Source organism: Salvia miltiorrhiza, chromosome 2 (assembly GCF_028751815.1).
Source record: "Salvia miltiorrhiza cultivar Shanhuang (shh) chromosome 2, IMPLAD_Smil_shh, whole genome shotgun sequence".
NCBI lineage: Eukaryota > Viridiplantae > Streptophyta > Magnoliopsida > Lamiales > Lamiaceae > Salvia > Salvia miltiorrhiza.
In genome coordinates this window covers 16203468-16229995 of record NC_080388.1, presented here as the reverse complement: position 1 = coordinate 16229995, position 26528 = coordinate 16203468, and the positions used below count along the sequence as shown (strand labels likewise).

Below are 26528 nucleotides of genomic sequence, written 5' to 3'. Positions count from 1 at the left end.
AAGATGGCGAGAAAAGCGGAAAACGATAAACATAAAGCTAAAATAGCTGAGGAAGCACCAGAGAGACAGAGACACTAGGATGGAGCACCATTTAGAGGGTTACCTCCGAGGGTACTGCCACCCCAAGGAGAAATGCCGCCCCGGCAGCAACGTACCGTGAACGAAGTCACGCAGTTTACTGAGTACACGCCTTTAAATAAACCACAGGAGGAAATCTTTCATTTGGTAAAGGATCAACCATTCTTTCGGGCACCGGGAACCTACCGGGATGGGCCGCCACAGGAGGGGCCTAATAATAAGCTGTGTGAATATCACAACTCTTTTGGACATTACACAAAATATTGTGGGCATCTTAAGCATCAGTTAGAGCTACTGGTGCGCCAGGGAAACCTCGACCAGTTCATTGACAGAGGAACCGAGGGCCAGAGGCGGAATGATCAGAGGGATCATAGGGACCAGCGGGATCATAGAGATCAGAGAGATCAGAGAAATAACCGGGATCAGCGGCAAGAACAGGGGAATAATAGGGATCAAAGAAATGATAATCGGGATAATCGTAGGGAAGGGCCAGAAAGACAAGCACCTCCTCCCCCATATCGGAGGGAAGTTCATATGATTTGTGGAGAGAATGGAACGCCCACATCAAATAGGGCTAAGAAACAAGTGGTCAGAGCAGTGAAGTCAGGATACTACCATAAGCAGGTTATGGAGATTACAAGTGCAGCAGAGGAGCCGGCAATCACCTTTGGGACAGAGGATCTACGTACATTGATGTATCCGCACGACGATGCGCTGGTGATCATGGCAGATATTGTCGGCTGCAATGTTCACCGTATCTTTGTAGACTCAGGTAGTGCCGTGAATATCCTGTACAAAGAGTGCCTTCAAAATATGGGAATTGAGGTTCATATCGAGCCAACAAACGCCCCCTTATTTGGGTTCGGAGGAGAAATGGTCATGCCTCTGGGTTATGTGGAACTGCCGTTAAACCTCGGCATTGCAACTGCTAATAGCAAAACTAGGATGGTGCGTTTCTTGGTGGTGGATATGCCAAAGCCCTTCTACAATGTGATACTTGGTCGGCCTGCCTTGATGGCATTCAGGGCGGTGATCTCTATGTTTCACCTGAAAATGAAATTCCCCATCGAGGGGGGGAGAGTGGGAGAAGTTTGTGGTGATCAAACAGCATCGAAAGCTTGCCATGTACAAATGCTTACACATTCAGCGGGGCAGAAAAGGGAAAGAGTGACAGGGGGATCGGATATGCGGAAGAAGGGGAAGGTGGGCGAAGTGAATGCCTCGGCAGAGGAGCGCCAGGAATTGGCAGACATTTTGAAAGACAGGGACAGTACAGAAAAAACCGCGCTGGTGTCTACTAGTGATGCTTGCAACATGATCGAATTGTTCCCAGGGAAAGAGGGTTTTCATACCAAAATTGGGTCTTCCATGAGTGATCAAGTCAGGGACGAGCTCATTAATTGCTTGCGCAGAAATGCGGATGTGTTCGCGTTCAGCACCACCGATTTAAAGGGAATTGACAGAGGGTTGGCAGATCATTGCCTTAATGTGGATCATAAAATTAAGCTAGTAAAGCAACGAACAAGGAATTTTGGGGCCGAGAAGGACGCTGCAATAAGGGAGCAGGTCTATGGGTTGTTGGAAGCAGGGCACATTGTGGAAGTGCAATACCCAGAGTGGATTTCAAACGCGGTGATGGTACCAAAGAAAACAAATACTTGGAGGATGTGTGTCGATTTCAGAGATCTGAACGCTGCTTGCCCAAAAGACCACTATCCTCTGCCGAGGATTGATCAGCTGGTGGATTCCACTTCGGGATGTGCTTTATTATCCATGATGGATGCATATCAGGGGTATCATCAAGTCAAAATGAACAAGGGAGACATTGCTAAAACGGCTTTTGCCGTCTGTTGCGGGGTTTATGGCTGGAGGAGTATGCCATTCGGTTTGAAAAATACGGGGGCCACGTATCAGCGGATGATGGAAAAAATCTTCAAAGAACAGCTCTCCAAGAATATCTCAGTGTATGTGGATGACATGCTTGTGCGGAGTATAAGGGCAGAGGACCATGTCTATGATCTTGAGGAGATCTTCACCGTGGTTAGAAAGCACCGGCTCATGCTGAATCCAGCGAAATGCACCTTTGGGGTTACAACAGGGAAATTCTTGGGCTACAAAGTTACGCCCGCAGGGATTGAAGTCAACGCAGAAAAGGTCAAAGCCATTATGGAAATGACACCACCCAGAGGGATCAAGGAAGTGTAGACTTTGAACGGGCGCATCACTGCTCTGAGCAGGTTTATCTCAAGGTCGGCAGAGCGCAGTATGCCATTTTTCAAAATCTTAAGGAAGAGAACCAAATTCTTGTGGACAGCAGAATGTCGGGCGGCATTTGAGGACCTTAAAGTATATTTAGCAAAACTCCCGACTCTGACCAAGCCGGTCCCGGGAGAAACATTGTATCTGTATATAGCCGTGGGGGAAGAATCAACCAGCTCTGTGCTCATCAGAGAAGAGGGAAGTCATCAGAGACCAATTTATTTTGTCAGCAGGATCATCCAAGGTCCCGAGCTAAATTACACAGAGATTGAGAAAGCTGCTCTGGCGGTCATGGTCACGGCGAGAAAGTTGAGGCCATATTTTTTGTCACATCGGGTAGTGGTGCGCACTGCCCTGCCTTTTAAACAAGTGCTGGGGCGCCCGGACTTGTCAGGAAGAATGGTGAAGTGGGCTGTGGAATTGGGGGAATATGATGTGGAGTATGAGCTAAGAACAGTGATCAAAGCACAAGCGTTGGCAGATTTCATCCAAGAAACAACTCGCCGTCTCGTACCAGAATTTTGGGTTGCCTTTGTAGACGGATCAGTGACAAAAGAGGGATGCGGAATTGGGATATACATCACATCACCGGGTTATGGTACATATCAGTTTGCAATCAAATTCACTTGCCGACTGTCCAACAATGAGGCTGAGTATGAAGCTGTAGTCAGAGGGGCGCATATTTTGTCAGAGCTCAAGGCCGAATGTGTCATCATCAAGACAGACTCCCAGTTAGTGGCCCAACAATATGCAGGGGGTTATAGTGTCAAAGAAGAACGCATGAGGGCGTACCACCGCAAGATCAGCGAGATGAAGGACAAGTTTATGGAGTTCAAAATCGAGCAGATTTCCCGGGAAGAGAATACGAAAGCAGACCTACTGGTGCGAATGGCTAGTGCGGTGGAACAAACCTGGAGTGATGAAATTATTTTACTCTGTGACACCAGAGAGATGGGGACTTCGCAAGTCTTTTCAGTAGAAATCAAAGATGATTGGCGGGCTCCTATTATACATTTTCTCAAGACAGGGGAGCGGTTGAACAAGGAATCTAATCAGAGGGTCCGATACGAAAATTATTGCTTGCTTAATGACCAACTCTACAAACGATCCTTTACTCAGCCTTTACTAAAATGCTTATCTCCAGAGGAAGCTAACTTTGCTTTAAACGAAGTTCATGCAGGTTGCTGTGGTGGTCACACGGGATTCCGGGACCTTGTACGCAAAATCATTCAGGCAGGGTTCTACTGGCCTAACATCAACAGAGACGCCAGAGAGTTCGTCCGCAAGTGTGAGGCTTGCCAGAGACACGCCGGGAGAATCAACATTCCAGGGGAACCTATGGGCGTTATGTACGCTGCATGTCCATTCGACAAGTGGGGTATCGACATAGTCGGAAAGCTGCCCACGGCACCAGGGGGCAAATGCTTTCTGCTTGTAGCGGTGGACTACTTCTCTAAGTGGGTCGAGGCTGAGGCTGTGGGGAAAATCGATGAGGTGACTGTGGAGCGCTTCATTTGGCGGAATATATGTTGCAGATTTGGGGTCCCAAGGATCATCGTTTCTGACAACGGAACCCAGTTTACAGGGCAGAGGATCGCGGATTTCTGTGATCGAATGGACATCACTCAAAGATTCGTCTCGGTAGCTCATCCGCAAGAAAATGGCCAAGTGGAGTTGGCCAACAGGACAATATGCGAAGGGATCAAGAAGAGGCTGACTCAGAGCAAAGGCAAATGGGTTGAGGAGCTGGATACTATACTTTGGGCCTACCGTACTAGCCCAAAGACAGCCACGGGTGAAGCACCATTTACTCTGGTGTATGGATCTAATGCGGTAATACCAGCGGAGGCAAGATTGGAATCATATCGGATAACAACCTACGACACTGAGCACAATGCTGAACTTCGCCGAGCAGAGCTAGATTTGGTGGAAGCACAGAGGGATGAAGCTCGGGTCAGAGCAGCAAAATACAAAGGCATTATCAAAGCAGGATACGACAAGAGGGTCAGAGCACGGAAGCTATCCAAGGGCGACTTAGTCCTCAAAAGAGCTGATGCATTGAAGGCAGTGGGCAAATTCGAAGCTAATTGGGAGGGCCCGTACATCATCACAGAGGTCTTGGGTGGCGGCGCGTATATGTTGTCGGATTCAGACGGCAGAGCTCTCCCCAGACCGTGGAATATTAACACTCTAAAAAAGTTCTATGTATAACTGCTTCTTAGCAGGACTGATGCAAATGTAGACCGGATACTCTTTTTCCCCACAGGGGTTTTAACGAGGTCCGGGGCCATAATATCAATAAAACAGATATGTGGTTCTAGGGAATTCCCTGGTGTTGTTTTATTTACTTTAAATTATCGCTTTTTTACATCATATATGCTACTTAACATGTTCATGCAGAGCATTGCACATGTCACCAGAGGGGGGAGTAGGGTGTATACCCCTAACCCACAATTTACAAATTCAAAATACAAACTGCTTCTTAGCAGGACAAGGGAGAAACAAACACAAAAACTGCTTCTTAGCAGATCAAAGGGAAAGCAAACATCAGGGATTGACGACTTCTCTTCCATGCGTCAACACTTCAAGCTCTTCTTCCCCGCTGGGACATGCCCACTTCTCAGATCTACTCCAGATCTACCCCACGCCTGCAGAACACCAAGAAAAAACAAACAAGTCAAAATGCCAAAAAGAAAGAGTACAGAAGAGGAACAGACCAACCAACATCCAGATCTCAGGAAGCCGATGATAATGCTCCCGATTGCCGGAAGCCTGCTCCTTGCAACCACAATACCGGAGATCTACCCCGGAAACACAAAGGGAAGGGCGGAGCCTTCAAAGATATGGCTGCCCTGAACAGGACTTCCCGCAATTGGGTGCTTTATAACCAAGCTAGGGATGAATCAGGGAGGCCATTAGGAAGGAGGGTAGGACACTAAAGTCAGAAGGAGGTAACGAGGAAGTTTTCTTCAGGAACCCTGGAGATAAAACTCTCAAGCGGGGGAGAGTCCTGTCTTTTCAGTCTTCAACATTGTGCACTTTCTTAACAGGACGCACTCCCCCGACTGAGAGCTTTACAACCAAGATAGGGAGGGATACGAGATATGAGAGACAAAGGGTCGGCAGATCTAGGGTTTGAGAGAAGATCAGATTGGGGCGGCGGAAAGAAGATAAGGGATTCTAAGCAAGGTCATGAAGGGTGGGGGGTATATATAGAGATGGTTTTGGGCTTAAGAAAAGGGCTAAGAGGTAACGGGCTCACGCGAGTTTATGGGCCGGAAATGGAATAAGGAGTAATTGGGCCAACATATTCATAACAGAGTATTGCACATGTCACCAGGGGGGGAGTAGGGTGTACACCCGTAGTCCCCAATTTTCAAATTTAAAAATCCAAAAATTGCTCCTCAGCAAGTCAAGGGAAAAGCAGAGGAATCACGCTGCCATCAGAGCATATGTAAGCTATCGTAAGCCGCGAAAGTTGGTTGTGCCATCCGGGCCCTCCATGCTCCGCGCAGAGGGAAGCTATCGTAAGCCGCAAAAGTTGGTTGTGCCATCCGGGCCCTCCATGCTCCGCGCAGAGGGAAGCTATCGTAAGCCGCGAAAGTTGGTTGCACCCCCCGGGTCCTCCATGCTCCGCGCAGAGGGTTACTATTTAATCGTAAGCCGCGAAAGTTGGTTGCACCCCCCGGGTCCTCCATGCTCCGCGCAGAGGGTTACTATTTAATCGTAAGCCGCGAAAGTTGGTTGCACCCCCCGGGTCCTCCATGCTCCGCGCAGAGGGTTACTATTTAATCGTAAGCCGCAAAAGTTGGTTGCACCCCCCGGATCCTCCATGCTCCGCGCAGAGGGTTACTATTTAATCGTAAGCCGCGAAAGTTGGTTGCACCCCCCGGGTCCTCCATGCTCCGCGCAGAGGGTTACTACTTAATCGTAAGCCGCGAAATTTGGTTGCACCCCCCGGGTCCTCCATGCTCCGCGCAGAGGGTTACTATTTAATCGTAAGCCGCGAAAGTTGGTTGCACCCCCCGGGTCCTCCATGCTCCGCGCAGAGGGTTACTATTTAATCGTAAGTCGCGAAAGTTGGTTGCACCCCCCGGGTCCTTCATGCTCCGCGCAGAGGGTTACTATTTAATCGTAAGCCGCGAAAGTTGGTTGCACCCCCCGGGTCCTTCATGCTCCGCGCAGAGGGTTACTATTTAATCGTAAGCCGCGAAAGTTGGTTGCACCCCCCGGGTCTTCCATGCTCCGCGCAGAGTGCTCAAGCTTGGATGGGAAGCAGCAAAGGAGTGCTTGGATGGGAAGCAGCAAAGGAATGCATTGGATGGGAAGCAACAAAGGAAGGCTTGAACGGGAAGCAGCAGCAAAATCCTCGCCAGAGGAGTCAGTCATCAAAATCCTCGCCAGAGGAGTCATCAAAATCCTCGCCAGAGGAGTCAGTAAAACCTTCGCCAAAGGAGTCACCAAAAATCCTCGCCAGATGAGTCATCAAAATCCTAGCCAGAGGAATCAGCCAAAATCCTCGCCAGAGGAGTCAGCTAAAATCCTCGCCAGAGGAATCACCAAAAATCCTCGCCAGAGGAGTCAGCAAAACCTTCGCCAAAGGAGTCACCAAAAATCCTCGCCAGAGGAGTCATCAAAATCCTCGCCAGAGGAGTCAGCCAAAAATCCTCGCCATAGGAGTCAGCTAAAATCCTTCGCCAAAGGAGTCACCAAAAATCCTCGCCAGAAGAGTCATCAAAATCCTCGCCAGAGGAGTCAGCCAAAATCCTCGCCAGAGGAGTCAGCCAAAATCCTCGACAGAGGAGTCAACAAAGTCAAAAATCAACATCAACACCAAAAATATACACCAGAGTTGGAGATCCGGGAATGCAAATTCAACATCAGCGGATAACAAAAATAACGCGAAGTACGAAGGAAAGAAAGAAGCATAAACAGGGAAGAAACTTCATTTAAACATGCACAGGAGGCAGAGTTGTACACCAAAAATCAAAAGTAAGTATTGAGTTTTTTACAAACTAAGGGGTTACAAAAATTTTTGACAAGTCAGGAGGGAGATCAAAGCCATCAAGCGGGAGGGACAGAAGAGTCTTGAGCAGGAGCAGAAGAAGCGGGAACAATGGCAGAGGAAACCGGGGGGGGGGGGAACAGCACTTGCAGAGACCTGGCCAGAAGAAGCTCCCTCTGCAAACACCGGCAACATGCCAACCTCCTTTATCTTAGGAAGACGGGTCTCCACATCCAACAGCTTCGCAGCTTCTTGTACGTATGATTTCTCATCTCTGTACAGGACAAAAAGTTTATCCACTGCGGAGGAGGAGGAAGCAGAATCGTCAAAGGCTGAGGCCGCCAGATCAGAGGGCAGGGGAGGCTCCATGTTGTATTGAACAAACGTCCGGGTGCTGTTGCCAGTGGGATCCCGTAGCCGGTTCACGAAGCCCACCAGGGAAGCAGAGAAGGCAGGCATATACATGGGAGCAGAGGGCAACGAGTCAGACCCAACCCCAAAGGCAAAATAAGGAAGGGCCTTCTCCAGCACTGGATACCACCACCCCGGCTTCCCCGGGGAATTCTCAGGGATCTTCATCAGCTTGTTTATGTCCTCATCCTTGAGGTTATCCATCAAGGCTTGCAGATCCAGGGTAGCAAGCTGCTCCAGAGACGCCCCCGCCATCTCTAACGCCTTCGTGGCGAATTGCTTTATCACGTAAGCAAAGAGGGGCCCGAAGTCTTCCAGATACTCGGGAGTCCGCTTGAATGCCTCCAAGGTGCCCTCCAACATCACCCCTAGGAAGTGCTGGCCTTGTGGAGATAAAAAATACTCCAGACGTTGATCTCGCGCCCCTAGGACATAAGCACGGTCCTGAGCCTCCACAAGTGTTTTCCTCCAGCCACGCCTGGCCTCCCTGTAGTCTTTTTCGTACCCCGCCTTGAATCTGATAAGGCTCTCATGACTCTCCCTCGTCACCCTTGTCAGTTCGGAGGCCAGGGATGACTTTTCCACCTCTACTTGGGCCAGCTTGGCCTTCAACTCAGCAATTTCCGCCTCAGCTCCGCTCAGACGTTCCACCACCCCGGCGACGTCGTCATCACGCTTGGCTACTGCAGCCTGCTCTTTCTCTCTCTCCTTCTCCAACACATCATAATCGTGGATGCGCTGGATAGCTCCCCAGAGCCGAGACTCCACCTGCAAGGAAATAGAATGGATCATATCAGACCAAAGAAATAATCTCCACCAAAGGAATGATTTTCTTCAGAGAAATGGGTTCCACCAGAACAGTCAAGAGGTTATTAACTTAAATTTTTAGATAAGAGTACAAGCTGCAAGGTACCTGAAGAGCCAACTGGCCAAGCTGACTTGCCAGAGCCTCTCGTGTCAAGTTCTCCACTTTTTCCTTGTCCTTTGAATGAACACGGACGGACAAAGCATCAATAAACCCCTGCCCCAACAAACTTGAAATTGGGCCAGGAATAGTATCCTCTGACTCATCAACAGGGGGGACCACAGCCTTGCCCTTGCCCTTTCCCCCAGCAGAAGGGAGGACTTTCGAACCACCAGCAGACTTCTTTGCTGGATCTGCGGACTTGCCGGCCTTCTTCAGGCTTTCTTGTCTCTCCTTCTCACCCACGGAGATCAGAGAGCCCCTCTTCCGCTTCTTCGAGAGCTCGGGAGTGGCGATGTCCTGGGCTGAGTTGGGAGAAGGAACTTCATCAGTAATGTCCACAATCTGGACATCTTCTTCACCAGCACCGGATGCATCACCAGTGCTGGGGCGTCTGCGCCTGTGAACAAGGCCACCTGCATCGACCTCCTCTGCATCAAATGTGCGTGAGGCTTCCACGTTTCTCTCTGGGACCTCTGCCACAGGGAGAGTGGTAACCATCTCGGACCCAGTGGGTTGTTCTGAGGGGCCCGTTCGGGAAGCAGAGCCTCCCGAGCCATGTTCCCTACTGTGAGCGGGAGAAGCAACGTCATCCAAATTGGCCCCGCACTGTTTCCTCCAAGACATGTCTGCAAAAAAAATTCTACACTATTAAAAGCCGGGTAACAAAAGCTAATATATTTTCTAACTCATATTTTTTACCTATTGATTTCTTTGGATATAGGGGAAATAAGTCATTGTACGCCAAGGCCGAATTGTGCTCAGCGAGATATTTACAGGATAGGGGCTCAGCCTTATTCATGGCATTAAGGTGGGCTATGACACTCAGATCAAATGCGGTGGGGGCATCGGGAGTGGCGGGTTTATAGGTGGTCCGCGGGTTATGCCATTCCAGTTCCAAGGCACCATAATCGCGCCAGGAACCAACAAGGGTGCGCACGTAACAGTAGTTAAATAAAAAAATTTTGTCAAAAGAATTTAAGGAGGAAAGGAAGGAGGTGGGATATTTCTGAAGACCGGCAAAGCTATACAAGGGACTGCCCTGCATACGGAGAGATTGGGTCTGACAGAATAGTTTGGCGGTGTCCCCAACACCGTGGGCTCGGCATAGAATGTGGAAGGCATATAACCTCCGGATGGCAGAAGGGGCAACTTGATAAAAGGGGATGCGAAAATGGTTGCAAACACTGACTAAAAGGGCAGGGGGAGGAAGCCGCAGACCAGCGTCTATCTGGGCTTGCCAGACGGCTATTGTTTTGTGGTCACGAAGTTGTTCCGGGGGTTTCGAGGTTTTAGAGAAGGCCTCGAACCTTAAGCCTTCAGGGCAACGACACTTGCTCCTCATCTTTTCCATCGCCACGAAGCTAAGGCGAGATTCGGGAACAGGTTTGGGGGGCTGGGGCGTTTTCTTAGTTCTCTTCTTAGGCCCAGAAGGACTCGGAGTAGCCGGAGAATCATGCGAGACGGAGGGGGAAGGAAGGTTTTCAAGACCCTGAGGCTGGGGGGATGAAGATGAAGAATCTCGGGGAGAGGGCGACCGCGAGGGCTGGGGAGCGGAAGTGGAGGCCATTGTCGGAAATTTTAATCCTAGGGTTTCTAGCACGCTCAATCAGAGCACCAACAATTACACCACTACACTACAACTAATCACAAATATTGGGAGAGGAAGGTACGCGAATTACCTAGGTCAAAGAAAGATTGACTGTAAATACCGGAATGAAAGGGTCGCTGGAAGCACGCCGGAACAGGAGGGAGGATCGCCGAAAATTGCAGATGAAGGAGTTCGGAAAAATTGGAGAAGAGGAATAGTGGAAAATAAAAGTTCAAAACTGAATATGTAACGTACGCGGGCAACCATCAGTATACAGGATGAACGACACGTGACCCTAAAAAGTAATCGACAGTCAAGGATTTCTACGAGGAGGCGAAAAGACGCGAAGGCTGAAAAAGTAACCTTGGGATACGAAAAAAACACTGTAGAAGGGACGGGCATTTAATGCTGGTGACGTCATCCACGCGGGCGAATCCTCTGACTAGTTGCACCGTTCCAGAGCGGACTAGTCAGACCATAGGGGGGAGTAGCAAAAATGCCAGAGAACAATTTACAGGGTTTACCTTTACCTTATTACAATATTAGAATTCTCGTGTCTTCATGATTTGCAGGGACCAAGGAAAACAGCACGGTGCTGGCTTTAACAATACTTCGCTGGTTGAACATGAAGAATACCCGGTTCAACCAGACTAGAGGGGGGAGTGGTTGATGAGGAGTGATATGTGTAAAGTAGGGAAATGATATAAATCAGAGGAATCGGCCCCACCAGCGGAACGAGTATGGCAGAGGAATGGCTCTTGCCAGAGGAATCATTCTCACCAGAGGGATCCCATTCACTAGAGACATCTCACCCACCAGAGGAATGGCTCTTGCCAGAGGAATCATGTTCGCCAGATGAGTCACCCTCGCTAGAGAAGTCATCTCCACCAGAGGAACTACAGCCGGCAGAGAAGCTGTTCTCGCCAGAGGAATGCTCTTCAACAGCGGAGTTACTGGAAAGCGCGGGGAAGTCTCCCGCGTGAAGGCAAAGTTACCATTCTACCCTCAAACACGCAAGGCGCATGCACCACAGATGAATTTACCGTTTTACCCTTCATTTGTAATCTATAAATAGGACATACGTGCTCTCTTGTACACTACGTTATCTCTCACTTTCGAATACAGCATCAAATTCTCTCTTGTGTTCTAGCTTTCAATTGTTTTCTTCGTCTTCTTCAGCTAATCAAACTAGGTATAATTTATGATTATCGTTTTAGCTTAGGTGTTGGTCCTTGATTCACCACTTTCTTACTTGTGTTTTTACCTTCTTAAACTGAAAACTGATTAATAGCAAAGAGAAACCTAAAGACTGACAACTTGCTTAACTCACAGGCTATTACGAAACAAAAGTTTTCCGCTGCGTGTGTTATCAGTCTAACTGATCTATCTTCTGATAGTCAGTAAGATTCATAACATATCTCTGTTTATCAAACTCGACTGAAGCCTTACGTGTATCAGTTAAGGTCTTTGACTTAACTGATAATTCCTTACTGAAGAGTATTCAGTATCAGTCGTCAACCCTGTTTTGGTCAAAACTCTTTTCAGTAAACAGGTTGAGTCAGTTTGTGTTTGAAGTTTCGTTTTGATTCATTCGAACAAAAATAGCCTATAGGTGTATTCCCCCCCTCCCCCCATACACCTATTCGAGACCCTCCGGACCTAACAATAATATTGTTATTATGCACTATTTTAAATCAAATATTAATATTTAAATTACATAATTTTTTATTACCAAATAATCTAATTCATAAATAATGTCATTTTGACATTTTTACATAATTTAAAATTTTAAAAATAAATAAATTGTGGCTCGTGCATTGCATGAGAGGGCGTACTAGTTTTGAAGAAATGGGTATACACCGATTTTATAGAAATTAGTATGTACTCCCATGCGATGCACGGGCTACGATATATTTTATTATTTTTAAAATTTTAAATTATACTGTATATAGTATAAAAGTGTCAAATGACATTATTTGTGAGTTAGATTAATAGATAACAAAAAAATTATGTTAATTTAAACATTAGTATACGATTTAAGATATTGTATAACAATAATATTATCAATTAAATGAGTATAATAATAATAATAATAATAATAATAATAATAATAATAATAATAAATTGTAAAATAAATAATTAAAATCAATCTCATTTACAACAAATAACATGAGTAAATATATAAAACTGTCCACTTTCATATTGTAAAGATAAAAAATGTCCACTAAGATAAAAATAATAAAAACTGTCCACTTTGTGATTGAAATGACCGAAATGCCCCTCAGCCTAAAATAGCCCATTTCATCTCCTCTCCCTCTTTCTCTCTCTAGGTCTGCGAATTTGGGGATCAATAGCACGGCGGCGGTGGCGCCGTTCAGGGCGTGCTTCGGCTTGGAATCGATCGCGAGGATGGCGGCGGAGCCGGCGGTGCCTGAGATTGAGCAGGTTTTTTGGGAGGGGAGAGGAAGGGTGCTGCGACGTGGAGGATGAGGCGATCGAATGTGATGGTGGAGATTGATCGGATAACGACGTGCCTGGGATTCGTGGACGGCAGTTCAAGCCCGAGGACGACGGTGGTGATCGAAGCGCATCAGTTGGAGGAGAAAACGCCGCCGCCGCCTTTGCTGCAGATCTCGCGCTGGGCCACAGATCTGCAACGTTGTCCCTCGCTCCGCCTCTTTCGACAACGAATTGTCGTCGCATTTCCTCCTCCAGCTGCAACGACAGATCTGCTCGCCAGCCACAGATCTGCTCGATTTCTTCTCACGAGAGAATCCACAGCGGAGCTATCGAGCCCGCCGCCTCCCTGGCGAGGGGGGAGCGGTCTCGGCGGCGAAGCGTCGGATGTAGACGAAGAAGAAGCCGAGGAAGAACATGGCGGTGAGAAGAACCAGGATTGCTAGGGCCATAGAGGAGTCGAAGGCCGGAGTCGGTTCCACTGGAGGTCTTCTGGCGGCGACGATGTTATTGCCGCCGGCGGTGAGTGGGGATCTCCAGATGATTTTGACTAGCTTCGTAATTTTAGATGATTATTGTGTAGGGGTTTTTGAGCATGAGTTAGATGCTTATTTGTGTATAGTACACAAATAAAGTTTGATAAGTTGTCATATTGAAACCTCTGAGTTTTGATGTTCGTAGATTTCATAGTTTTATGCGTGTACTCGTGCGTTGAATTTCTGGTGAAATTGGCTCAATCTGTTGTGAATATCTTTGTCTTGAGAAGTTGACATGGATAATTTAGTCGAACTCAATTTGAAGTTTTTAGGTTCTTATGAGAATTTTTAGCTTTGATCTTAATGTGTTTTTTATTTTGATTGTGAAACTGAAACATTTTGATTAATGTTCTTGAATTCACGACCAAATTTATGAATTCACAACTTCATTTTTTTAAATTCACAATCAGATTTATGAATTCACAACTTAATGTCTTTAAATTCACAACCAGCTCGATGAATTCACAACTTAATATTCTTGAATTCACAACCAGCTCGATGAATTCACAACTTAATATTCTTGAATTCACAACCAGATCTATTAATTCACAACTTAATATTCTTGAATTTACAACCAAATCTATAAATTCACAATCAAAATAAATTACAGTTTTAATTGTGAATTCAAACTTTAAAAACTCAAATTCACAACTACTTGAATTCACAACCAAAATAAATTATAGTTGTGAATTAAATTCAGGTTATGAATTCGACTGATTGTGAATTCACAACCAACATAAATCTGGTTGTGAATTCGTTTGTTGTGAATTCACAACCAAAAAATTCTAGTTGTGAATTAAATTTTGGTTGTGAATTCGACTGAGTGTGAATTAAATTTTGACTGTAAATTCGACTAGTTGTGAATTCACAAACAAAAAATTATGATTGTGAATTCGACTGGTTGTAAATTCTCAATTCACAACCAGTGTGAATTGCGGGATTTTTTAAAGGGGTGATGTAAAGTGGACATTTTTTTATTTTTTAATGTGAAGGGTATTTTGGTAACAGTGGACATTTTTTAAGTTTTTTATTTTAGTGGACATTTTTTATCTTTACAATATGAAAGTGGCCATTTTAAAAATTCACTCTAACAATAAATCATCTATATAATAAAATTAAGGGCCATCATTTAGTATAACAACTTTGGGTTTTTAAATGTCTAACTATATTATTATTAAAAGTTCATATTTAAATAGTCCAAATCAATTAAAAAATTACAAAAAGTACGAATAATATAGCAACAAATATGTTATATAAATAAATAAATAATTTATACATATAATTAATTAGATATATATAATAAATTCTAAGGTTTAGATATATTAGTAATTTTTTATTTACAAATTCATATTATAATTAAAAACATTTCATTCTCCTCAACTACATTAAAAAATATTATAATTTAAAAACAATAACAAAACAGAGTACAATGTTCGACATTAAAAATAAATAAGAAAGAACAAAATTAATTTTGACGGTTTAAATGAGTTTGACTTATTCATTCCAAATTTGTTTTTTATAATTTTTATATTAAATAAAAGATCTTCTCATATTTTTGGATTTAACATTTATATTGAATATTTTTTAATCAATTGAAGTTAACGATTTAAAAAATAAATAAATAGAAAAAAGAAGAGAGAAAATTTGATGGTAAAAGAACTCATTTTTTTATACTCTCTTCATCCAACCAAGTATGACTCCTTACATTTGGACAAGATTATTAACAAGAAAAGTAATTAAATTATAAAATAATAGAAAGTAGTGAAGCCCATAACTTTTTGTAAGAATAAGTGAAGTGATTTCCTTTTTCAAAATGAATTATTCTTAATGTCACAAATGAAAAAAGAAAATCAATCATTATTAATAGAACGGAGGAAATATTATATTCCCACCGTTCACGAAATATTATCCTAATTTGTCATTTTAATCCGTCCATAAAAAGTTGTCATAATTTATTTTTAATAAATTTGTGAATCCCTTTCTCTACTCACTAACTTAATTAACGTTTTCTATTTTTTTTTATTTGTGAACCCTTTTTCTCCACTAACTAAATAAATAACACAAATTTTTTTAAAACTCATGCCTCCCTCCCTTAGGACAATATTTTGTGGACGGAAGGAGTATATAAATGGGGTAAACCATAATTCACTAATAGTTCATGGATTTACAACCGATTAACCCAAACAATAATAAACAAATAATTGCACCACAACTCACTACAAAGTAGCAATCCTCGAGCCTCTACAAATTATCATCACCTATAACCAGATTACATATCCTCTTAAAGACCACATATAAAGTGGTTGCCAAGCCACAAGTTTTTCTAATAAAAAAGAAAAGATACATATGATGTATATGGCCGAACCCATAGTATGAATGAAAGATTCTTGTTAAAAAAATGGAATATAAAGCAAACAGTTGCAGTACTAAGAAGAAAAGGGAACCTTAGAAAGTCTCTGCATCCAGTTAGCGAGAGCTTTCGCTTATCCTATTTTCTTGCAGAGAGGGCGAGGCGTATTTCTTTCTTGTCGAGCTTTACTTACAATCGACATGCTCTTGCTAGATTTTGAAAAAGAGGCCACCAAAAACTTGCAATGAATTGGAGCCCCCGCCTGCACTTATGTATCATTGACTTGTGAATGAAATACAAAGCTCGGGAATGTGGTGGTAATGTCTCTGCTCATCATATGTAGAAAAACATTTAGTGTCTTAAACACAATGTTCGATGGCCAAAATGATTGAAACTAAACCTCTATATACATGAAATTTGCTAAACCTCAAATAAGAAAAGGGAATATACTAAGCAGAAAATTCCATGAAACATAAAACAACGATTGTCAGCAATAAATCATTGGATAAAAATCAAAGGTCTGCATCATTTTTACTGAAGTATGCTCAAACTTACTTGAGGTACTGAAGGGTCATATTCTTTAAAAGAGATGGGTGTCGATTCACCAGGCTCCGCCATTCTTCTTTGTCAATCTTCCCGTCATGTTTAGTGTCTGCTTCTTCAAATGTCTGAAACCATGTGGTGTTCTAGTAATTACAATCATTGCTGGAGAAGATAGTCATATTCTGGTTACAGGAACAAAGGTGGCAGTATTGTGCATTGAGAACAACAATAGGATATGCATGCAAACAATAAACATTCCATAACTTGGAGGAATAAAACTTTTTTGTCCTAGATGCAAATTCAGTTACACAATCTATATAAAATAACAAAAATGTTTCAATACAAGAAATTGTCGTAACTTGTGACTATTATTGTGACTATTAAACTTCGGTTAACTATAACCATGATGATTAAGTTAGAGTAAACGGAGAATTCAACACAGGAACTAGAACCAAATATGAAAATTAACAGAATAAACAATAGGAGAATTCAACACAGGAACTACAACCAAATATGAATACTAACAGAATAAATAGTATCAAATGTAAGAGGAAACAATCAGAAGAGAAGAACCCTTCTGCGCAAAGACAATCAGAAGAGTTTCTCTTGATCTTCAGATAAAATCCTAGATAGTTTTTCTCATAAGAGAAAGAAACCCTTTTATTTCCTAGGCTAGGATAACAAACTAACAATTAATCAAGGGTTATTAGCGATAAAGTACACCAACTTTGGAAGGAGTCAGAAAATACACTTGACAATTGTTGTGATTTTAGTGCGACTGAAAATTCTCCTCAAACTAAGGCTGACATGGCAGCCCAGTGGAATAAATTGGGTGAGTTGACTTCAACGTGACACCACTCCTATCGAATGGCATCGTTTTAATCATGAAATTACATAAATAAATAAACATTTTTCCTTGGCCACCTCATGTCTCTCTCCCCCAAATTTACAGCATGTTTTCTTCTCTGAATTCCTAATCTCTCTCTCTCTCTCTCTCCCTTTTTCAAATTTACAGTCTAGAGTTCGCCGGCGGCTGGCAGCCGCAGCCGCTGGCTGCTCTTCTTGGCGTCTTCTCCGATCAATACAACAGTCATGGTCAATCTCACCAACCACCTCCCCTCTTCACAACTGAAACATCCACACCAAACATCACCGAAAGCAAGAAAAAAAAAGTGAAGAACATGAGAATTGAATTTTTTTATAAAACACGAGAGTTGTGTATTTAATTCTGGAACTTGCACAGACATTTTCTCTGATGATTGATGAAATATATTTTTTTTATCGAACGCCGGCACCCAGTCGTCAACCAAGTCACCACCAATAAATAGGCTGGAGTTTGCCATCATCAAACACTCACCATATGGTTTGCTTTCAGAAAAAGCTTCATTAAGATGACTAATATTGTTTGATGGATGTAGTTATGTGATGGGTTTGTGTATGAGAAAGAAGAGAGAGAGGTGAGGTCGCTTTAGGAAATAATTTTGATTATTTTTAATATTCATGATTAAAACGATGTTTCAATTGGAGCAGTGCCACCGAGATGCCATGTCAGCTTTAATTTGGGCAGAAATCTCCATCATGATAACATTACAATTTACAACATTTGCTAAGTTCGTGTATTTTCCGACTCCTGTATTTTAACACCAATGACCCATTAGTTAATTATGATACTTAAATAAATAAAACCCTAAATGCTATCCATAACAGATTATTCTGTAATCATTATTGTATACCTCCTTTGGATCCTATATTGACTAAGGATTTCAGTCTCCGTGTGAAACATAAATGGAACCAGTTTCAGATAATATCCCAAAGTTTTTCCACAATCAAATCCCGATTAGTAAAACCAAGTCTGCAGTTGCCAATGTTATCCCAATAGAGCAAGCGAGGAAGCAATTACAGATTACCACAAGTGAAATCCAACGGAAATATGAAAAATATTGTACAATAACATAGAGTCAGTTATATCCTTTTGTTTCTAGGAGTTCTTTAGAAAGAATCAATGCTTTAGCTCAATGTTATGTTACCCAACGGAACAGAGTTAGCAACTTCTTTATCAAATGTCCAATATTCTGTTGTAATAGTAGTGCGAGGCACACCAAGCATTCTATGTTGCCTCATAAACATTCTTTGGCTTATTGAATCTAAAACAATTTTCATTTATCTAGATTCATTATTGCTTATTGAATCTTTTACAGGAAATGAGAATTTTCATTCCCATTAGATGAGAAAAAAGCTGTTTACTTCATTTTTCAAAAGAAAGTGGCTAGGATGCTAGCATGTTAATCTAATAGTATTATAGTAGCATACTCTTGTAGGAAAGAACCCATGTGAAATCTACAATTCCTTGTGCCTTTTCCCTTAAGGGGGCATTTATTTTGAAGGATTAGCCTTGACACTTAAAAATAGTAAGGCTAATCCCTTGTTTACTTTGATGGATTGAACTTTGAGATATTCCAAAGCCCTTGATTATTTCCATCATTTAACCTAGTTTTGCTTGATTCTTATCCCATTATAATGGTGGGATTGGAGAAATCCTGCTCTTGAGGATAAAAATACTCAATCATGTATCTCATCAATCATGCAAAGTAAACGCCCCCCTAAGAGATTTCAGGCGAAGGTAGGCAACTCAGGAAAGATTGATAGAGGGAATAGGCCTATAATAGTTTATCCGCTCTCAAGGTCGATATACGAGTCTATGACTTAAGATGAAGTCTCTAGTTATAGAGCATGGATGAGCTTTTACAGCGCAAGTAATACTAAAGCCTACACACATGCGATGGGCCTAGTGTATGTAGTGTAGCCCAGGACCATGCACATGGGCATGACATGAGCTTCTGATGTTCTAACCAGGGTTGTAAATGAGTAAACCTATTCATGAGTTATGTGGAGCTCAATTGGATAAAAGCATAATTAAGCTCAAGTTTAATGATATTATCCTGTTAAGTGTTAACTCGTGAGATAACTCGAGCCTAAGTCAATCATAACCGGCCAATCTCAAGCTTTCAGATAGTTGGGTTTGGTCTGGTAGATTGCACCTCTAACTTTGCTCCAAAATCATCTCAAATTAAGTACAGTTGTGACTCCGACTAGTCATTCCACAAGAGCATATGCATCCAAGTTGTAGGTTGAATAAGCAACCAGTCATGCGTATTGTCACATACAGCCAACATGGTAATTAATCCATAAGCTTGAGCCTGGGGTCAGTCCAACTAATAAATTTGCACAACCAGAACCTGCAATCATCCACAACTAACTGGGCTAGCATACTACATGGTATAAAAACTTTCCTACTCTTGGACTCCCAATTACTGCTAAATCTGTTTAAGAAGTAGAAGATAGCGATAACTGCAGACTGCCTCAAATCTACAGGAGAGTACATAATTGCATGTCTCCCCAATCTACCTTTGAGGCGTGAATTTTTATGGGAAATAATCTGGAGGAGCAGAACATAGTTACTAGTCTCCCAGTCTACCATTTGAGGGCAAAATAATTTTCCACTACGGAAATAGCTTTGGAAAGACAAACTTCCATGTATCTTCCATTTCAGAAATGGGAATAAAAGAAAATGAGTATAGAACGGATGAAACAGGTCTAAATCTGCATGAAATTGAGCTAGCTGGGGACTCACCTTATCAATGATACTCTCTATAATATCATCTGAAAGGTTCATGCCAGATTCGGCCAGTGTGACCACCACCATTTGCTTGACCTACAAGAACCAAATGGAAGATTGTGACCCCTACTGCCTGTCGTTGAAGTAATTATTACTAAGAGATGCTAAGTTAACACTTCACAAATAAATATTTGAGGACAGTCTGAAGTATGACGTATTACAGATATGAAGGCCATGAATATATGATATAATTAGGAATCTATATTAGCAAGAAAAATAATAAGAGTACACGATACAAAGTAAATTCATGTACCGTCCCAATGTAAAAGACAAGAAAGCTTGTAGTGGAAAGTATCCAGCATCTTATTACAGACTCTGCCATCAAGGCACAGAGACTAGAAGAGAATTTAATTATTAAAACCAATGAACTGACCTCCTGTCTTTCAATGAACCCTTGCTTCTTGAGATCATATAACTGGAATGAAACTGAAACAACAAAATTTTGGCAAAGTAAGACCATTACAGGAGCAAATTCATTATAAAAGTAAATACAATCGCATGCAACCCAATATAAGTAGATTTAAAGAATCAAACAGCAAACATTTGAATAATCAAACACTGAGTACTATATGACACAACAGTCAAATATGACAAGTTGTTGTAGTATGTTGAAGAAAATTACTATCTTTTGGATTACAGAATAATGGTCTTCCAGAATCCATGAACCTATCCAAGAACAGTGGACGCCTAAGTTAGAGTAGCATCAACTATAATAATTGACTTACAATCAATCTTGTCATCAATAGAAGCATTTGGATGAAAAACTGATAAAGCCTGCGCAAACTCTTCAAAGTCTAATATCCCATTGTGTTTTGCATCAAATAGGTCAAATACCTTCAGAAATAAACTTCGTCATGAGATTTGTTAAAAGAAAATTCAAAGATGATGGACATTTTATTTGTAGCATTGGCACATGAAACTAACCCTGTCAGCAAACAGGCTCTCCTTTTGGTTGGTCTTAAAAAGAGCAAGCTGGAACTCCTCCTGCAAGTAAATACATTGTGCATGCAAAGATACCAAGCTGAGAACCAGGATGTGAATCACTAACAGAACTGTAACAAGGCCAAGGGGGTTCCTAATACAACTACGAGGATAAGTAACCTTACATAAGAAAGAAGGATTAATAGCACCTGTTACCTTATTAATAAGCCCATCATCTACCACAGCACTGCTGATCTTTTTAAATAATTCATACAATGCTTCTATTTCACTAACACTAACTGCACCAAAGGTAAGAGAGACAAATATCACACTCCTATTAGCAAGAATCCTAGAGATTGACTGAAAATAACTGAAAATGAATAACTGATGCAGACTGCATGATGATGCTTACATGAAATCTAACAAACCAGTACTTTCTACTTAGTTATATGGAACTTAATAAGCCGTGAACTATAATTTGTTTTTCAACAGTTTGAAATAAATTAAACAAATCATTCAATAATAATAATAATAATTCCCATAACAATGATATACAATCACATGGCGAACAATGATTTTGGCAGCACTAGATCAAAAAAGAGAAAAAAATCAATTGAAGTCGCATTTTGAGATCAGAACTAGTGTTCATTGTTCAAAGGTGAAAACATTATTTTCTTATTCTTTCCCATTAATTCAATAGCACATCCTAAATCCTACTTCATTCAAAATGCAATTTAACGAGAAGTACATTACATTACCTCGTCACTCAGTATGGAATGAAAACAGGATACACAGTTGACTATTTTAAATAAGACATAATTTAGATAGGAACTCTAGTTGCTTCTTTAAGAAAAGTTGAAAATATATTCTACTGCAATGAAAAATTTCATTTGTACAAGGTTGCTGAAATCTCAATATTGACATTTAGGGACTCGTTCGTTTTCCACATGAGATGTGCAATCCGTGTCATCTAGTCAAGTTGTTAATTGGCCTCATAAAGGTTGTAACACATATTTTGAAGTTATAAAGCAAGGGTTGGCAACCTAAGGGAAATTTTCCCGACCACAAATGTTATCTTGTTTACTTCCTCAAATAATTAGTACGGACTTAGAAAACTTTGGATATTTTATGGAGGAGACACAGATGCAATTGTACAGTGTGGCATCACTTCATGAGATAGGAGTAAGACATCACTCTGGTACAATTTAGGACCAAAGAAATCCCATACATCTAAAAGGATATAATAGAGGCTTAATTCTTATGTAAAGAATACTACCACCTTCAACGATATTGATATCAAGTATTTCACGAAACGCCAGCTCATATTAACACTACCAGCAAATTTAAAATAAAATTGTAAAGAAACTTACCAAGTTAAATACACCTAATTCAGTTCTTATAGAAGAACTAGAGAGCTTCTTATATGCACTCTCACTAAATATATAAGCAAATACAAGCAAGTTTTATATCGGTGCTTGACTTAACTGGTCCAATTTCTTCTTTGTTTATATCCTTTCTCACATCCACACTAGATGATAGACATGTGTGGTTTGCTTTTATAATTGACATTAAAAGAAGCCACCACAAGTTGTATTACTTTCTGTTAGCTAGATGATTTAATTAATAGAAACAGAATGTATCAGAATACATAGAGTTTCTGCCTTTTAGAGAAAGAAAGTAAATAAGATGCCATACAAACTGTCACGCTTGCTAGAGCTTCAGGATCTCCCAGCCCGCAGGGATGTTTATTGATATCAGATTCACAGCAATTTACAATAGCAGAAAGCAGATGCTTCACTCCATCTAGGCACTGCACCATGATCTCTTACAGAAACGTAAACACTCCATACCTATATTGATGTCAAATATTTAAATCATCAGCAGTTGAATAGCAAGTGCTAGTACATGTTTAATAAGCTGTATAGCCTATCCCAGATTGATTTATTAGATAATCAAGTCCAAAATCTGCAAGCAAAAGAATGTGGAAACTAATCAAGGATATATTAATCATCTATAAATGAATCTTTGTTTGAAGTGGCATTCAGGTAAAGTAAGAAGGCAACTTTATTATGATTATATAAGTTTTTCCTCTATAATAAAAGTCAGTATATGTTTCTGGAGATTCATATATCACTTACTTCAAAAAAATTGTATTAAAGCTTTACTCCATATCTCTCTGTATCTTAAGACCACCCTTTTGTAGGTGCTTTAATGGTATTAATAAGTCTGGAGGAGTGCCCCAAAATCCTAATAGCTTGCTACCAGCTATCTGAGAGACTATATCACCTTGGGTATAACATACAAGAAGAAATACATACTCCCCCCATCCCCTATATTTATGCATGGAATCTTTTGGCACGGGCTTTAATAAAAAGTTGTTGAATGTATTGATAGTGGAGATTGAGAGTATTCATAGTGGAGAAAGGATATCACATTAAGGATAAATTGTCAAATTATGTGTGAGGTAGTGTCCAAAAATACATATATTTGGGAGACGTACCAAAAAGGAAAGAAATGAATAATTTTAAGGGAGGGAGGGAGCATTTAATACAATGTAAAATTCCAGTTGAGATCGATTGTGTCATAGGTCCTATCATAGGTGATTTATCAAAACTAAACACTGCAACCACTGAAAGTACTGTCATAATATGTTAAAAATAATAGCCAAAGAAAACATAAACAATACATGGCAGAAGCAACTAAACTAAATTTGGTTAGTGGCAAAGATATAAGTTTTTCCTCTTTAATCAAAGTCAGTATATGTTTCTGGAGATTCATATATCACTTCAAAATATTTGTATTAAAGCTTTACTCCGTATCTCTCTGTATCTTTAAGACCACCCGTTTGTAGGTGCTTTAATGGTATTAATAAGTCTCGAGGAGTGCCCCTAAATCCTAATAGCTTGGTACCAGTTCTCTGAGAGACTATATCACCTTGTCTTTAAGATACGGGAAAATATAAATTTAGTAAATAAACTAAATTTGGTTAGTGGCAAAGGACTAGTTGACTGTGGCCCATGACAGTGGAGAAAAACAATCCTAAATCTTGCAAGCCTTGCTTGTGATTCACTAAGATAATTCAAGGCAAGACATACATCCTGAAGTAACTTATCCATTACATGTGCAGCATTCAAGCCACCGCATTTAAGCTAGAAAAGGGCAGGTAAGGAATAGATGAAAAGCTAGGCACTGCGAAGCCTAAACAGCAAATGGTATTCAACTTCATTGGAAGGAAGCCGCTATTGTAATCATTGAAATATTCTAGTGCATGGATTAGTCCAGTCCACTTATTCCTCTACAATTGTGAACCAGATGGATTATCAAAATCTATCCAAATCTAGAGCTGTGTTACATCTATGACATCTATAAAATCAATGTCCAACAAAATACAAACAAGTACCAGGATTGAATGGCTGTCTACACCCTCTTAATAGGGAAAGGTAAAGCATCAAAAACCCAATGTTTCTCACAAAATGAAATCAAAGGTGATAAATCCCGTTAAGATTCAATCATTCTCTAGAGTCCAATAGATAAGAATCAAGATAAATCAACCACGTCCAAAGGGTTACCAACCAGGATTCATTACAAATCCAGAAAGCGACACTAATTAACAACTGAATTTTACGTAGTATGTCAACCTGAAATCAGAAAAGCCACAAACACATTTGCATGCAAGAATCGATCTCTTACGGAGAAAAATCAAACGAATCGGCAGAATTGAACGAAATAAGCCATACCAATTACAATACGCAACGGCATACAAACAAACGTGCAGACATCATATTATTTATAGGAATTCGTAAACGAGTAATTTATTTTATAGAAAAGAGGCATACCTTAAACGAGAAGGGGGGGAAAGGAAAATGTATGCAACATATTGTGTAGGAGATTCAGTTTTCCGGTAGAAATAAATATTCTGAAATTCCAAATCGAGCGTTTCCGCAGTCACCTTTTTCTGGAAGAATGAAAATTAGCAGCAGATATATTCATACATGACATGAACAAACAAAGTGGAAAGTGAAGGGAGGAAAGGAAAAGAAGAAAACGAGTGTGAATATACGGATTATGACTGTATATCGGAATCCCAACATCTAAGCTACATAAATTTACATCTAAGCTATTAGATCCATTCACCCCACATGCATAATTATTTGTGTCAAATTATAGATTATCACTTCTTAAGATATAAGTACACGTGGCTTTGGTTTACAAGGACAAACAAAAATGTATAGATATGAGTCATGTGTAATTTTTGTTGGAGAGTGATGTGTAATTTTTCTATAATCTATACACTATAATTTCTCCTGTGAGATGCGGATGATATATTTTTAAATTTTGTGTTTTAAATAATTTAATATAGAAAAATTGTAATTGTATAATAAAATATAAATATAAATATTAAAAAATACAAAATAATGTATTCCCTCTGTTCACGGCCTTTTTAGCATTTTTGTCTGCCACAATAAATGTGGTCTTTCCATTTTAATAAGTACAATACATTTATACTTTTACCCTCATTTACACACAATATTTACAAAAAAACTGTAACACCCCGATTTTTCCTAATAGGATTTCCCAAGAATACTTGAACTTAGAATATTATTTAAGTGAATTCTCGCCCGAATAAAATCTTTGTAGAAAAAAAGGGTATTTCTTTTAATAAAAGATTTTATCAATTTTACCAAGAGAGATTAAATGCAAATACATGACTATGTGAATTTATTTCATATTAACACCAGACGAGCTCAAAGGAAATGGTCTTACATTTTATTTTTCATTTACTTTTAATTTGAATTGGGCCTAAATAGAACTATTATACTAACTTATCTAGTTTGGGTTTTATTTAATTTTGAGTTAAGATTATGTGTACTTTATAAGCCCATTTATCTTTATATTTTTAATTGTGTGATAATAATTTAAATGACTTCTAATTTTTATTTCTTCCATGGGATTTACGTCCAGCCAGTGTCAGCCACGCTTCACTCTCCAATTCACCACATTTTGAACCAATCATTTTACATGCATTTTTCAAGGGCTGGTAAACCGGTGTCGGTTTTTCGGTTAAAATCGTAACCGAACCGGAGACACCGGTTTTCGGTTAACCGAAAATCGGTTTTTTTCGGTTTGGTTCGGTTCGGTTCGGTTACCGGTTAGTGGTCTTACAGTTAACCGGTTAATCGGTTTAACCGGTCGGTTAACCGGTTAAACCGATTAACCGGTTTAATTCATAAATTAATTAACAAATTTAATTTTGTATTACATATTTACATTTAGTAAAAGTAAAAGTTAAATCTAGGGCATTCATTTGATTTTTGAAATCCACTCACGCCTCACGCCTCACGCCTGCAACCTTCGGTCCTTCACTCCCGAGTCCCGCCTCCAGGCCCTCCACAGCTCGACCGTCTGCCTTGCCTCCCTCCGGCGACCGGCGCTCTTCCCACCGGTCATCGGCGCCGGTGTATTCCTCTCCAGCGCCGCTGCTGCATGACTCAACTAGAAACACCTCTAGATTAACTTGCAATAGAACAAGGACATCCTAATGATGATAAGTTAACCCAGTGTCATCTCTCAAGGAAGATCTTTAAGGGCAATTAATTATGTCACAAGAAAGCTGTAAACTAAGGATTGAAAGCTGTAAAATTATCTAAAGCTGGGAAAATAAACTTAACTAGAAACTTAAACTAAAGAATTATCTAGGCATGAAAAAGAATTATTAACTAATGCTTGTAATTTAAAC

General features: G+C 40.8%; 1 protein-coding gene across 3 annotated transcripts; it reads right to left on the bottom strand.

The window, feature by feature from the left end:
* Nucleotides 1-15475: 15475 nt before the first annotated feature.
* LOC131011366 (calcineurin B-like protein 3) lies at nt 15476-24949 on the bottom strand. Of its 3 annotated transcripts, XM_057939167.1 has the most exons (9): nt 24628-24942; nt 22487-22641; nt 21008-21090; nt 20795-20854; nt 20596-20704; nt 20244-20296; nt 19826-19906; nt 16207-16319; nt 15476-15977 (listed from the first exon to the last, which is right to left on the bottom strand). In XM_057939167.1, exons 2-9 carry the CDS (start codon nt 22608-22610, stop codon nt 15920-15922), a joined length of 681 nt encoding a protein of 226 aa, XP_057795150.1. In that variant the 5' UTR covers nt 22611-22641; nt 24628-24942; the 3' UTR covers nt 15476-15919. The 3 variants fall into 3 exon arrangements, with proteins under 3 accessions (XP_057795150.1, XP_057795151.1, XP_057795152.1); XM_057939168.1 differs by lacking the exon at nt 15476-15977 and having other exon boundaries at nt 16261-16376; nt 24628-24949; XM_057939169.1 differs by lacking the exons at nt 15476-15977; nt 16207-16319 and adding an exon at nt 16697-17322 and having other exon boundaries at nt 24628-24947.
* Between the last annotated feature and the right edge of the window lie 1579 nt (nt 24950-26528).